Source organism: Hevea brasiliensis, chromosome 1 (genome assembly GCF_030052815.1).
Source record: "Hevea brasiliensis isolate MT/VB/25A 57/8 chromosome 1, ASM3005281v1, whole genome shotgun sequence".
Classification (NCBI taxonomy): domain Eukaryota; kingdom Viridiplantae; phylum Streptophyta; class Magnoliopsida; order Malpighiales; family Euphorbiaceae; genus Hevea; species Hevea brasiliensis.
Window position 1 is genome coordinate 127491720 of NC_079493.1, and position 16462 is coordinate 127508181.

Consider the following 16462-nt stretch of genomic DNA (forward strand, 5'->3'; position numbering starts at 1 on the left):
CGTTTATATATATATTTAATTAAATATAAAATATATATTTTTATAATAATATTTATAAATTTTATATTTTTTATTTTATATAAAATAGAATTTAAATATTTTATGAAATTACTAAATTTTTAAAATATAAATTATTAATTAAAATAATTTTTTATATAAAATATTAATTAAAATATATAAATAATAATCAAATCTGAGACGGATTTGAGAAGTTGAGAATAAATTTTAAACTGATTTAAAATCGATTCAAATTTTGATAATATTAATTAATTTTAAATTTAAATAAAATAATTTTCACATAAAACCTATCTATTGTCATCTCTATATCCAATAAACAATACAGCCATATTAAAAAAAATAAAAATAAAAAACTTCAAATTAGATTTGGGCCCTTTATACAATAAGCCCATTACACTATACCCACATACTTAGCCGACCGCCAACCACACTCACAAGTAACAACTAAATTAAAAAAAGGACAGCCACAACATCAATTTCTTCTTAACTGCTGCGACTGTTCCGGAATCAGCGATCCTCGTAGCATCAAGGCTCTAGTATGCGACTTTGCGTCGATGCGATTTTAAACTTCTAACAAACGCGTCGTCTGCAGTTGGCCTGTCTTGCCGCTTTTGTCCTAAAACGTTTGCAAGATTAATATTATTAATATTTTTATTTTTCGCATTTTAAATTTTAACATTTTAATTAACAGATTTTAATTTTAATAAAATATTTTTTTAATTTGCTTAAAATAAGAATATTTATTTATATCTATAAACTTAAAATTAATTATAAATTTTTCTATTAACAATAGTAATTATTTTATTATTTTATTTATATTTTAAAAATTATTTAATTATCTTAAAAAATAATTATTTTTTTATTTCAATAATAAAATAAATGATATAATGTAAAAGATTAATAATTATATATTTATTTAAATAATATAATATATTAATTTAATAATTATATATTTAATATAATGTAATAAATTTATAATTTTATATTTATTTAAATAATAAAATAAATTATATGATATATACCCTTATTATAAATATAATTTTATCAAACACTTAATATCCAAACAGGCCCTAAATTAAAAAAAGGACAGCCACAACATCAATTTCTTCTTAACTGCTGCGACTGTTCCGGAATCAGCGATCCTCGTAGCATCAAGGCTCTAGTATGCGACTTTGCGTCGATGCGATTTTAAACTTCTAACAAACGCGTCGTCTGCGGTTGGCCTGTCTTGCCGCTTTTGTCCTAAAACGTTTGCAAGATGGGGAAACACCGATGATTGGCATTTCCATGCTTCGCAGGTCAAAGCAAAAGATTTACAAACAGAAATAAAAACATTTTTTTTTTAATTTGCTTAAAATAAGAATAACCATTGCTTTTTAACTAAAATATAAAACATTAAAAAATTCAGCAATATCTCGGCAGCTTTGTCAGTTCCACGTAAAATAGTATGGACTTTACATTCAAGTCAAAATTTGCGTAGTACTGATGTAAACTAGACTTGCATGTTTGTTACTCAGTAATATTAATTTAGAATAACTGAAATGGAAGAATGCTCAGCATAGGCAGATATTCAGCACTTCAAGCAGGATTCAGGCGCTACACGATATCAACATCCATATTCCACCTACCAGACCAATACTTGCATTTGCACATTGATGCCCATAGAAGCTGAAACAATGCCATTAATAACTATCAATAATTCTAAATAATAATTTTGATTATTACTTTATTAGTCAACTGCTGCATTACCTGACCAAAAAGTTGCACACTTGCTCCTACAAGACCAGTCATTTCAACCACCTCCAGAAAAAGCAGCCAGCACCTGGAATTGAATCTCTTCTCATCAACTAAACAAGCACTGATCTACATATGATCAAGAACTTGAGGAAAACAAGTGAATCTCCTCAATGCTCCTAATCCTATCCAAGCCTAAATCTTTCTCTTGCTTATATCACCAGAATTCAAGATTGGAAATGATGGAATTCTCCAAATTTTCATAACAGCTGACTGACCTAAAACTTTTATACTACACTCGTTCCTTGGAAGTAATTTCTAACAAAGGAGTAGCAAGTTTGACAACTGAAGGTGAAGAAGGACCACTGCCTCTGTGAAACAACAAAAAATTTAAAATCTCACCCGTCCATGCATCACATTTCTGTTAAAGAGTACAAAGACAACTTTCCTCTTTTTTTTTTTTTCTTTTTTTTCTTTTTAAATTTTTATAATAATCATGAAAGGAAAAAGTTCTGCTATTAGTGATTTTCCAAATTATTCAAATGATTTATTTATCTTGACAAAGTAAATTATTTAATAAGATGAATTATGGGGCCATGTAAATCTCACAACATAACCCAAAATTTATGCTTACTTTTCATATGCATTGATGGATTGCATAAAAACAGATAGTTTACTGGAATTCTATACAATCAGCTTCAATCTGCTGAAAGGAAAAAGAACAATTTGAATACTTCTCCAATCTTTCTAAAAAATTACTCTGATGTAATAAAGTATTAGAAAGACTAGGAGAAACTAAACACCCATCCATGCTATAATTTCTAATAGTGGACCCCTGTTTCTGGAAAGGAGAGTAAATCTTGTTCTACCCTTGAGCAAATATTATGCCCAAATCAATGTTTGAATATCAATATAAAATACGTCAAAAGCCAAAACCCAGGTATGCATAACTGGACTTTAAAAATCAATTTGGAAGTACCTGAACTATTTACCCAAATAATTGTCTCTGAACTAAATTAATCCAGCTCCAAAGAAAAGTCAAATTTTGGAGAAGCCAATAGTTAGCCACCTTCACTCATAGGACAACAAAAGAAAGACTTTCTGTTTTAATGCCCTGCATCATCTCAAATCCCAACACTTAGACTGGACCTAGATGCCTTGATGTGCATTATAAGGGAATCCCCATCATCGGATAAGCCTTTCCTAGCAACCAACCTTACTTGAAAGTTGTGATATAACATTTCCATCCTCTTTACATCATCATCTAACTCACTTAGTTCAATGGCCTGCTTCCTGGAAATCAAACCATAAAGACATAGCGAGCAAGAATCCAATTTTGGTCGTTGGAATTTGACCCTTAATAATGAAAGAGAATCAAGATCGTTTGACCTGGGATCAAATAGAATAGAGAAGGTCCCGAATGTCAGATCAGGGGAATCATATAATTTAGTTAAATCATCACATTCCTCTGTATGATTATTTAATTTGCTAGTCAAAGCCAAAGACCTCATCTTGGCCTCTCTCAATATGTTAGCAGCCTCTCTCATCCCACTTAGAAAAGCTCCATGCATCGTTTCTGGATACTGTTTGTTTGTTGCCTCTCCCGCAAAGAAAACCCTTCCATCTCCAATGCTTTCAGCAAGAATATCATAATCATCTCCCAAAGACCCAACTGCAGCATAAGAATAAGACCCATATGTGAAGCAATCTTTCCCCCAGCGGGTACAGACTGCTTGAGGCCCTGAACTGGATCTGGAACAAGAATCCCTTTTGGATGGAAAAATACCTCGCAAAATTTCTAGGACCCTTCTAAAAGACTCCACTGGAGACATTGCCTCATAGGTATCATTACCTCCAGGAATAAAACAATGGTCACCTCCCATCTCATACGGATCATCCTGATCCCAATACGCCATAGACAAATTAGACATTAATGAAGCATTTGCATATTCTAAATTTGCGAGATGCCAATTCAATAGCATTCTCTCTTGTGAATCCTTAGCTACTTTAAGTGCATGCCTAAAAGCTTCAAGAGCAGTGCCCAAGTTAACATCAACAGATTTAACTTCCTCAATCATGGCCAGCCTAAGCTTACAAACTCTAACAACTTGTTAAACGAAATCTCTACCCTAGAATCAATCTCTGAATCAACAACCTTCCCATCAGGTAAATACAAAGGGCAAATATCTCTAACCTTATGACGTGATAAACCCAATTGCCTTGCAAGAACTCCAAGCGGGTTCCCATTGATTCCAGTAAGAACACTCCCACCAACATCTGCTGCAGCCACCACTCATCGCCCTTTATCTTCCTCGCTTTGACACGACCACCTGGCCGTGCTCTACCTTCCAAGACGACCACTTTAAAACCCATAGCCACTAGCTGCCTCGCTGCAACTAGCACAGCGAGACCCGCACCTACAACAACCACACTGGCTCTATCAGCCCGTTCATGCAACACCATTTGCGCCTCTTTAACAGCAGGAGCGAACCCGAAGTTGATGTAGCCATGTTCTAGTAGAAAGTTATAAGCAGAATTTTGTACTCGGCTCGGATTGACTCAAAAGCGTGATCACGAGTCAGCCAAATCGACACATTTGATCTCCAGCGAGCAAGAATGTAGTTCCTCACAACAATATAGTTAGCTTGCTCGGTGCCGCCAATTGTAGACACCACATTTGGTTCCATTTCTTCTTCGGTGAGCGAATCCACAGGAAAACCTACGGATATTGCAATCAATGCTTCGACGTCGACTTCTTTGGACTGGCCTCCGGCTATCCTCTGGCGGCGGAAGGATGGGTTGCCATTGATTTTGGTGAAGAAACGCTTCCTACGGTCGTCGTTTTGGTGGCGGACCAGGGTCTGTAGAATTGGGGTTTGGGGGTTGTTCGCCAAGGTTGTCTTCGGCGATCGGTCGGACGAATAGTCTTAAGAGTCTGAAACGGGGGCGTCGAGTGTCGTATTGAGTGGTGGAGACTGGGTTTCGGATGATTGTGGGAAGTGGTTTTCAGAATAATTTTGTGGATCGTTAATGTGTTTTGAGGGATGGGTTGGAGAGAGGGTACGGTCGGTTTCCGATGAGGAGTCGTCTGAGGGATCTCGGGGAAGCTCCGGCACTGCCGGAGTTTCGATTGGGTTTACAATAAGGTGTCGGCTTGTTTGGATACGGGTAATAAGGCTTTCCTTAGAGAGGTAGAGAACGTCTAAGCTGGGCTTGTAGCCCATCGGCTTTGTTGCCCCTCTGAGTAACTCAAAATTATTCAAGCATAGGCCTGCCATGGCTCGATTCATATTGGTGCCCGAAGGGCTTTAGACTGGACTGAGAGGCAATTTTGGCTGGTTTTCAGTTTAGAACTGCATTATTACAAAAAGAGACATTACATCACATCAAAGTCCTTACAAATTAGATATAAAAAGTGGACATTCTTCAAACCATGTGCATTCATTATCAAACCCCCAACAAGACTTTGCTCAAACAAGAGCAGAGCAACGAGGAACGAGTGGCCATTTGCATGGGATAGAAAGGGTTGCCCAACCTATGCAACCAGCTTCCAACTCAATCAATTTTCTTTGATTTTGATAGTGTGAGATGAGAATAGGAATGAAAAAAGTCTTTCTGCCCCGCTTCCCATAATTTATTCAAATAAAAAAATTTATTTTAATGTATTTAAATATTATAATTTAAAAAAATATATATTAAAATTATATAAAATTATATATAAAACTTATATTTTTAACTTATAATTTATTTTTTTATAGATTAATTTATATTATATAATAATAAATTAAAATAAAAAAAATAAAAAGAAGAATCGCCACAAGAAACCAACTTTGCGCGGGGAAATTAACCGTATGAAGGTAACGTGGAAATAAAAATTATTAAAATTAGGTGAGATGTGAAAAACTTACCTGATCGGGGTGAGAAAAGTCAAGAGCATAAAAACGCTAGTACCAGTAACGTTTTAATGTCTGAAACGCTATTAATAATAGCGTATAGCATGTGGACGTTATTTAAATTTAAAAAAAAAAAAAGCTGGGGCAGCGTGCAGCTTTTATTTTTATTTTTTTAATATTTTAAATAAAATATAAATATTATTTTAATAAATAATATTATAATAATTAATATTATATATTATAATATTTTTATTATAAAAATTATTTTTTAATTTAAAATTAAATTAAATTTTAATTAAATAAAAAATTAAAATATAAAATATTATTATAATAAAAAATTAAAAAATTTAAATGAAAACCTGGACGTTACTATAAGTAGCGTCCAGCTTCTTATTTAATTTTTTAATTATTTTATTTTTATATTTTAAATAAAAATATAAATATTATTTTAATAAATAATAGTATAATAATTAAAATTATATATTATAATTTTTATTATAAAAAATTATTTTTCAATTTAAAATTAAATTTAAAAAAAATAAAAAATTTGTAATGTAATTTAATTTTAATTTTTAATTTAATTTAATTTTTAATTGAAAAATAATTTTAATTTTTTATTTAATTAAAATTTAATTTAATTTTAAATTGAAAAATAATTTTTATAATAAAAAATTATAATATATAATTTTAATTATTATACTATTATTTATTAAAATAATATTTATATATTTATTTAAAATATAAAATAAAATAATTAAAAAATTAAAAATAAAATCGGAACGCTATTATAAATAGCGTCCATGTTTTTCATTTTAATTTTTAACTATTTTATTATAATAATATTTTAATTTTTTTTATTTAATTAAAATTTAATTTAACTTTAAACTAAAAAATAATTTTTTATAATAAAAATATTATAATATATAATATTAATTATTATAATATTATTTATAAAAATAATATTTATATTTTATTTAAAATATTAAAAAAAATATTAAAACAAAAGTTGACGCTCTCAAATAAAAATGTTATTTAGACTCGCATTCCATTCTTGTAATTTTAAATTTTTAATCCATTTTTTGTATTTTCTTTCCTATGACATCATCTCTCACGGTAATATTATATATTTTAAATTTTTATTATAAATATTATTTTTTAATTTAAAATTAAATTAAAATTTAATAAAATAAAAAATTTAATAAATAAAATCATAAATAGTAACGTCTAATTTTCCTAAACTTTTTTAATTATTTATTTTTTTAATTTTAATTTTTTATTTTATTAAATTTTAATTTAATTTTAAATTAAAAATAATATTTATAATAAAAATATTATAATATATATTATTAAATATTATAATTTTATTTATTAAAATAATATTTATATTTTATTTAAAATATAAAATAAAATAATTAAAAATTAAAAAAAAGATGTTGGACATTACTATAAGTAGCGTCCAACTTTTAATTTTTTTTTAATTAATTTTTTATTATTTAAAGGAAAGCTGGACGCTATTTTAAATAGTATCCAGCTTTCTTTTTAAACCTTTCATCCCAACGCTATTATAAATAGCGTCCAAATCTTAAAAACGCTATTATAATTAGCGTATCACACTCAACTCATCTATCTCAACACAATTCATCCATTTTTAATAATTAATTTTAAATTCACCTATTTTAATTTTTTCTTTTTTCGATTACCCCTTTTGGTAATTAACCCCTTTGCGCGCTCCTTAGCAGCAACCTTAATTTCCTGTACGGACGATAGAGAAAGTGAAACCTCCTTTGCTGTCATTTCTAATTTGCATGGCTTAAGACGTCCGCTAAAAGTACAGCAATTTAATAGAGCCACACCAAGTCCATTACTCCCTCCTGTAATTTATTAATGACATACTTACAATCAGATTTAACAATCATTGAAAAGCCGGATAAAAAACAAAAAACAATCATTGAAAAGGACAAAACAAAAGCCAAATGAAGTCCCAGTGCCACTTCTAAAGCCTCTGAAATAACATGATCCCAATCACTATGAACACAATTTATAGCACAAGCAAGGGGGCTATTACTTGCTGATTTTGACAATGACAAGATAAATTCAAAAGTAAAAAGATTTCTAAAGAAAGACTTAAGAAAATATTATATTGCGTTTTTTTTTATAAAAAAATCTCATTTAAATTTATTGTTTAGAAAATAAATACTATTTTCACTTAAATTTTAAATTATTTAAATATAAAAATACTATAAATTTTAGGAAATACATTTCATTTCATGATATTAATTTTAGAAGTTCAAACATTTTGTTAGAAAAAAAAAAAAGAAATAACAAAGAGAAAAGAAAAAAAAAATCTGAGCCATTTATGTGGGTGATCAATCATCCACCTATAGGTGAACCACAAAGTGTTTAGTCAAAAGATCTCAATCCTTTTGTTGGGTTTGCAAATCTTAGAAATGGCAGCCACTAAGATTATAATATCATCCTATTCACTCCCACGCTCTTCAAAATTGAACACCAAAAAACTCACCTATTGTGTGTAGTTGAGAGAGAGATCTTAATCTTTTTGCTAGGTCTACAAATTACAGAAATGACAGCTTGTTGGGGAGGGGTGTGCCGCGGGGGTGCAAGAGAGAGAGATCTTAATCCTTTTGCTGGGTCTGCAAAAATTACAGAAATGGCAGTCGGGTCGGGGGGGGGGGGGGGCGCGAGGGCGGGGCGGGGCGGGGCGGCGGGGGGTGGCAATGGAGAGAAAGAGATCTTAATCCTTTTGCTAGGTTTGCAAATTACGGAAATGGCAGCCCTGAGATAGTATCATCCTATTCACTCCCACACCCTTTATCTTCCATTTCTCATTCCTTCAAAATTGAGCACCAAGGAGAGTGATTGGGTGTAGTGTGTGAGAGGGAGAGAAATCAAATTAAAAAAATAATTAAAATTTATGATTAAATTGTTTAAAATTAAAAATTTTAAATAAAATGAGTAATACACAAAAAAAAGTTTAGATTTGTTTTGCTATTTTACCATTTTCACATGAAACATTTTTTATATATAAATTATTTTCGATAAAATAAATATTAGTAAATAATATTTATTGAGAAATTATCAGAACTTAGTTTTTCAAAGCAGTAGTTATTGAGTAATTATTAAAATTTAGTTTTTTAAGAGTATTTATTAAAATTAATTTTTTGAGTATAAATGTATAATCTTCAAATACTTAGTAATTAATGTAATACTTGTAATATAAGTAAAATTCTTCTATAAATATATATGTAGCCTTGTAGACTTGTTGATTTAGCCCGTGCAAAATTGTTTATAAATTCTTGCCATAGGCTTGAATTTTTATTACCGGCTGCATCACAGTTGTATCCTAAATCTCCAATCAGAAATAAACAAGTTGTTCTCTTATTTTAGGAGGGTTAAAATGAATTATCAATTGGTGCCGTATATAGGGGTGGTAATTCGGGTTGATGAGTTTTGTTCGTGTCATGTCAACACGCGACACGAATACGATTAAGATCGACACGAACACTACACGATTAACAAGTCGTGTTAAAAATTTAAATATGAATACAACCCTTCTATTATACGGGTTACACAACACGACACGATTAATATTAAATTATATTAGATGTATTAAACACGATACGACACATTTAAAACGACCCATTTAACACGAAATAACTCATTTATTTGACACGATTTAACCTATTTAACATGCTATGTAAGTGGGTTCATGGATCATAGCGGGTCAAATAGTTTAGTAAGTCAAGGGTCAACACGTGACACGAATATTCAATTGTATTATAAACGTGTCAAGTCGGATTAGTGGGTTAACCGGTGATACGACACGATTATAACCGTGTCATAAATGGATCGACACGAATTCGACACGAACACAAATAAACCTAACTCAAACCCCATATTTTCGTGTCGTGTCTAAAATTACCACCCCTAGCCATATATATTAAATTTTATAGTACATCCCTAAACTTTGCTTCATATTTCACTTATGTCCCTTAACTTTAATTTGTTGTTAAAAATCTCTAAATTTTAATTTTATTTAAAAAAAATCCCTTTAACTTATAATAATAGATTTTTAGAGTAAAAAATTCCCTCTAAATTATAATTTAACCTCTATAAATGCAGTTTCAATAATTTCAGTGAAGAGTAAATTTTCTATTTTTTTCAGAAAGCAAATCATTGTGATGATATTTATATTTTTATGTTAGGTCCAAATAGTTATTAAAACGACCGATGTGTCTATGTCAGAGAAAGAAAGGTCTATGAAATTTAAAGAAAAGTTGAGAAATTTTTTAGTAAGAAATTGAAATTAAGAGATGAAGGTAAAATAGAGACAAAGTTTATAAAAATTAATATATATATATATATATATATATATATATATATATATATATATATATATATATATATATAGATACACACACAAAGTCAAGTGGAGCAACAAGCCGACGGCTAACCAAAAGTGATGCAATTAAATTGCAAGATGGTCAGCTGGCACCGGACTACATAATTATTTTACATTATTTCTTTTCTGCGTTCATATTATTTTTCAATGATTCTGACTTTATTTGAGAACTTCCATTGCTTCCATGTTTTGAGTTGAGGCCTCACAAGTGGATGAAGAAGGTACGTAAGGAGTAGCAATCAGCTGCAAGTTATTCTTTCTTCCAACAGTTGCTCCAAAGGATTCAGTCATGTCTAAATCCTCTGGTCTCATTCCCTCCGGCAACTTATAATCGAAATGGTAAAGTAATTTAGCAAGAGGAAGCTCAACGTTGGCAAGACCAAAAGTCATACCAGGGCATATCCTCCTTCCAGCTCCAAATGGAATGTAGTTGAAGTTAGTCCCTCTAAAATCAATGGAATTGTCACTGAACCTCTCTGGTATGAATTTCTCAGGATCCTGCCAATACTCTGGATCTCTCCCTATCGCCCAGGCGTTGACAATCACTTTGGTTTTTTCAGGGATTTCATATCCACCAATCTCACATCTTTCTTTACTTTCTCTTGGAAGTAACAAGGGTACTGCAGGGTGTATCCTTAGAGTTTCTTTGATCACCAGCTTTAGGTATTGTAATCCTTGAATATCTTCTTCGGAAATTGTTTCCTTCCCTTTAAGGGATTCCCTTATCTCAGCTTGTGCCTTCTTCAGGACTCTTGGGTTCCTGATCATTTCTGCTAGAGCCCATTCTGTTGTTGTTGATGAAGTATCAGTTCCAGCAACGAACATATCCTGGAGAAATTAAAGCAAGAAAATTCTCTTGTTAATTAATTAGTTTTTAATATATAAATAATCGACAAGAAAAAGGTTTTGTAGCAGAAACACTAACCCAGATGATAGCTTTAACATTGTCAATAGTAATAGGACACTCAAGCCTACCACTTCCCTGAAGCCTGAGAAGAACATCAACTAAAACTTCAGCGTCTTCAGATTCACCTTTGCCACTCAACAATTTCTGCTTATGTTCGTTTACGATTCTATCCAAAACCTTGTCCAATTTGACACGCATTTTCTCTAACCTTGGCTTCATGTTGGTGATTACATGAAGAAATTCTCGTGCAGGGTATAAATCAGCCAAGTCAAATCCTCCTGATAGCGATAGAGATTCCCTGGCTATTGATATGACTGCTCTTTGATCTTCCCATTTGTTGCCGAAAGCTGCTCTACAAGCTATGACACTAGTCATCCAGAAAATCTTCTCTGTCAAATTGACAGGAGATTCTCCAGCCAAGCGGATGGATTCAAGGAGATTTGAAACCTCATCTTCCCGAATAGGAGCAAAGGACTTGACCTTTTTAGCACCCAAAAGTTCTGTTAAACAAATTTTCCTAATTTGCTTCCAGTATTCTCCTTTGGCGAAGACAAGATCAGAACTATCATATGACAAAATTTTGGAAGAAATAAGTTCAGGCCTCTGAGCAAACACATGATCATGTGTCTTCATCACCTCATGAGCCATCTCAGCTGATGATACAACAACAGCTGGAACTTCACCCAGCTGAAGATGCATGAGAGGACCATATTCTTTGGCTAGATCTTTAAGAACATGATGCGGTAGTGAACCTGCCAAATTGTGCAGGTTTCCAATGAAAGGCAATTTTCTTGGCCCTGGAGGCAGTCTTTTGGTGGTGTTTTCTGCTGCAGTTTTCTGGCAATATACTCTTAAAGCAAAGTGAGAAGGAGCAGTGTTAAGGGGGATAGACAAAAAGGTTGGAGGTCCCATCTTCAAAGGGGTGAAAGCAAGTGCTACCATCTTTCAAGGGAGAAAACAAAAGTATTAACTTGGTTGCTTCTTTTGGGTTTGAGAACAACTTCCTCTACGTGCCTTTATGTAGAAAATTTTTTCGGTGAGTGTAGACACAATATGTTGAATGAGACTCATATATCACATAAGTGAGACCAAATTTACTTACATCCGAGCGTATAAAGTTTTTTAATTAATAATTCATAAATTATTTGAAATCATGATAAGTTTTATTTAAAAATACAGTAAAACTTATTTTAAAAATATGATAAATCCTATAAAAAACTATAATTTATTAATTTTTATTAATTAAATTATACACTTAACTATAAGTAGAAATTTCCTATTCAATAAGTGTTAGCTTTTTCCTAATCAAATTCCAACTTCAATTTTTAATTTTAAAAATGATTCTAATGACTTCTAAATTAAAGTTTATTGCAATTATGTGAGTTTATTTTATTGATTATACTTATGAGTAAAAGGCTATTTTTATTGTATAATTTATATTGTATAGTAGTTTATTAAATTGTTAGTTTAACGTTTTTTAATTTAGAATATCTATGAAAATATGTCATTTCAAATGCACTATATAGTCTCAATTATATTCATAATCTAATTATTTTAACACATAAATGTAACTAATTATAAAAGGTCAACTTACTTTAACTAGCTTAAATAAATCATATTTTAAATCTCCCATTTTATCCATAATTGACATTTTAATCCAAAAATAAATCATAACCCATAAATTAATTTAAATCTAATTAAAAATTCTTTATGTAATGAAATTCAAATCTAACTTACAATTCAAAATAATATAATTTGAATGGATTCAACTAGTTGATTACCACATCTAATTAGAGCTAATTGGTCATGATTAATGAAGTAAGAAAAAATACATAACGCTCATATGACATATTAAGATTTAAATTCCACTCCCCAATTCCAATCCCAATCCCTTACTAAAAACAAATAGAAATTGAAATTTTCAGAGCTTCTCGTGTTGATACACTTTTTCAATATTGAGATGTTAATAAAGGTCTCCTATCAGAAAACGTCAATACAATAAAAAAGGCAAGGCGAACCATTTTAAAATCTAGTGGCTGGTGTGGTTAGGGCCTGGTTGAGGTCTTATTTGGGGCATGCCCATGGCTGATTCTTCGGGATCCCATGTCGGATGTGGAGTGTGCGTGTGTTTGGGTTATATAGAAATAAGGATTCCCTTAAAATTTTCATGGTTTTAAAGTGTGGTTCATTTCTGTTCCTTACCCAAGTGCGCGCGAAAAAAAAAAAATTGTAATAAATACATGGTGGGAATGAATTCTGTTCAACTGGATTTTTTTTTTCCTTTTTTTTTTGTTTTTTCCTATTATGATGAACTAAAAAAAATTGCCGACTCCATTTTAATTAACAGAAAATATAAAATTAACAGAAAAAAAAAAACTGAACATATTTCACAGAAAAACGCCATCACAAAATAAGCCAAAATGAATGTAACAATAGTGCTTCCCCTTTCATTATTTTTATTAGAGACAACTTTTATTGTAGATTTAAAATTAAAATATAAAATCTCTCCCTTTTCATACTATATATATATATATATTAATTTATTTAATTTTAATTGAAATTTAAAATTAAGATCTTATATTTTTATAGACAATTTTAATTTTAATAACATTAAGCTAAATTACATGATTTCAACATTTGAAAGTCTAGTTGGACCTATTCCATGATTCAATACCAAGTTATGCCCCAATTCTTTTGGACTTTTGGCAAAGCACAAGGGGAATTTAAGACAAGCAAAGCACAAGCCAAACATCATCAAAAAAGGGATCGTCTATTCTCACATATTTGTTATCTCATAATTCCTATCCATTTAATAACACAAAAATAACGTTAACCAATATCACCATGAAATAACATAAATTCTACAACAATTATGCATCGATAAATATGCTTGAAATTAAGTAGCACATAATTTGATATGACCAATTTCTAGCAAGTGTTGATCTTTAACCGCAACTAATAGGGATTCAATTAAAATTAAATTGAGTGTGATCATAGCTTACACTACAAAAAAAAAATGATGAATAAAATAGATAAGAATAAAAAAGATGATTAAGAAAATGAGAGAAAAGAGAAGAAAGAGAGAAAAATGAGTAGTGAAGAAAAAAAATGAGTAGTAGTTTATATAAGTAACCAATTTTAACAACCGATTATTGATTGCTAATTTCTTTTAAAAATTAGATTGAACAACTGATTTGCAATTAGATGCAAAATTGGTTACTAATAGCAACCGATTGAAGTCGGTTACAAATCAAAATAAAAAAATAGGATGGAAATTTTTAGAGGGAAAAAATCAGTTGCAAATCGATTTTAATCAATTTCAAAATCTGTTGCAAATAAAAAAATTTTGAGGAGAAAATTTTTGAGGGGAAAATTTGATTGTGAAAATGAGTTGCTGTTAGCAACTGATTCATAAATCAATTACAAATAAAAAAAATAAAATAAAAAATTGAACAAGAATTTTTGAGGGAAAAATCAGTTGCAAAAATGAGTTGCTGTTAGCAACCGATTCACAAATCAATTGCAAATCAACAAAAGGAAAAAAAAATTATACTAAAATTTTTGGGATAAAAAATTTAGCAACCGATTTATAATTGATTGAAAAAATCGATTGTTATTAGTAACCAACAAAGAATCGGTTACAAATAATAATTAATTTTAGCAACCGATTGCAAATCGGTTGCCAACTCTTGAGTCAATTAAAATAATTCTTTAATTTAGCAACCAATTCCTTAAATCGGTTGCTATTAGCAACTAATTTTAAAATTAATTACTATTAGTAACATATTTTAGTTATCGATTTTATATTACACCTAATTTTAAAATTAATTGCTAATAGTATATTTTAAATTTTTCTAACATCGGCCAACAACTAATTTAGCAACTTATTATAAATCGATTGCCATTAGCAATCGATTTTAGCAACTAATTATAAATCAATTGTTAATAATAACTAATTTAACAACAAATTCTTGAATCAGTTGTTAAATTTTTTAAAATTAACTATTTTACTAAAAAAACTAAAATCACAAATTAATTGTAAAACTAATTGTTAATAGCAATCAATTTTAGTAAGTTGTAGCAATCGATTACAAGAATTATTCACAAATGAATTATATGAATAATATAATTGAAAATTAAATAGCAAATAATTTGACATGACCAATTTCTAACAAAGATCGATTTTTAATCACGACTAATAGGAATTCAATTGAAATTAAATTGTGTGTAATCATTGTTTAATCACATGTGAATTATATGAATAATATAAATGAAAATTAAATAGCACATAATTTAATATGACCAATTCTAACAAAGATCCATTTTTAACCATGACTAATAGGAATTCAATTAAAAATAAATTGTGTGTAATCATTGTTTAATTACATATGAATTATATGAATAATATAATTGAAAATTAAATAGCACATAATTTGATATGACTAAGTTCTAAAATATAACAGTCAACATATAAATTATACTATATAGTATATGATTAACTTGTGTTAAAGAGCTGATTTGCAATATAATTAACGTGGCCTATATAATTAACATATAAGTTGGATTTAAAAATCTGATTTGCCACCAAATACCTCTGAGCTTCTTATTCAATGGGAATATAATTATTGATTTCATTTCTTTGTTTAATGTTAATGTTTAATGGAGATGGCAACTTATTAGATTTGTTGTACATGACATGAGTCGGAAACGGATGGGTCCTTAAAGCATCGTGAATGGTGTGCATGGTGGCAAGAAATAGCTCCTTGTCTCCCACATTTATATTTAGCTCTCATATTTTTAATTACCTTCCTTTTTATAAGAGTACATTAATCATGAAATGTTCCTTCTCATCAAAAGAAGGTCTCATTAATGCATTGAAGCAGGCTCAATTTGAACCATTTAGCACTACTTAAAAGAAAAACTTTATAATTCAAAGGCAACTTCAAGGAATCTTTTTAGAACTGGATTTTGCAACTTCAAGGATTGCTAATTGCAGTTCAGAAAGAAGGAAGCATTAAGGTCATTGCACACGCCCACCATCTGAAATGGAGGCTGGTTGTTGGTCGGTGACTGTATTTTCTTGGAAACTGTTTTATTTGGACGTAAAATTATTATAATTGGTCCATGTATTTTTATTTCATTTAATCTTGACCTTTTAATATTTTAAATATTAATTTAAATTTTATTTAATCCTTATAATTAAACAAAAAAAAAACTGCATAGTCTTTATTTTTTAAACTTCTCTTAACAAAAAAATTATTTAAACAAGAGAGAAGACTAACTAGCACATTTTTTAAAATAAGAGGAGTAAATATTTAATTTTATTAAAATATAGACTAAATAATAATTTGTTCTATTTTAATAATTGGTTTGAAGTTTTGGTAACTGATTTCATGGCTTTGGATGACAGAGAGTAGAGCGTCTACAAAATCATTTCATCTCAAATTTAATTATTATTAAAAAAAATATCTAAAATTATTTAATTCTATA

General features: G+C 29.8%; 1 protein-coding gene and 1 pseudogene across 1 annotated transcript; both read right to left on the reverse strand.

Moving 5' to 3' along the window:
• Nucleotides 1-1421: 1421 nt before the first annotated feature.
• On the reverse strand, nucleotides 1422-4758 carry LOC131169440 (lysine-specific histone demethylase 1 homolog 1-like; annotated as a pseudogene).
• A 5289-nt stretch (nucleotides 4759-10047) lies between these two features.
• Nucleotides 10048-11972, reverse strand: LOC131168733 (premnaspirodiene oxygenase-like). Its single transcript, XM_058152490.1, has 2 exons — nucleotides 10991-11972; nucleotides 10048-10893 (listed from the first exon to the last, which is right to left on the reverse strand). Exons 1-2 carry the CDS (start codon nucleotides 11912-11914, stop codon nucleotides 10225-10227), a joined length of 1593 nt encoding a protein of 530 aa, XP_058008473.1. The 5' UTR covers nucleotides 11915-11972; the 3' UTR covers nucleotides 10048-10224.
• Between the last annotated feature and the right edge of the window lie 4490 nt (nucleotides 11973-16462).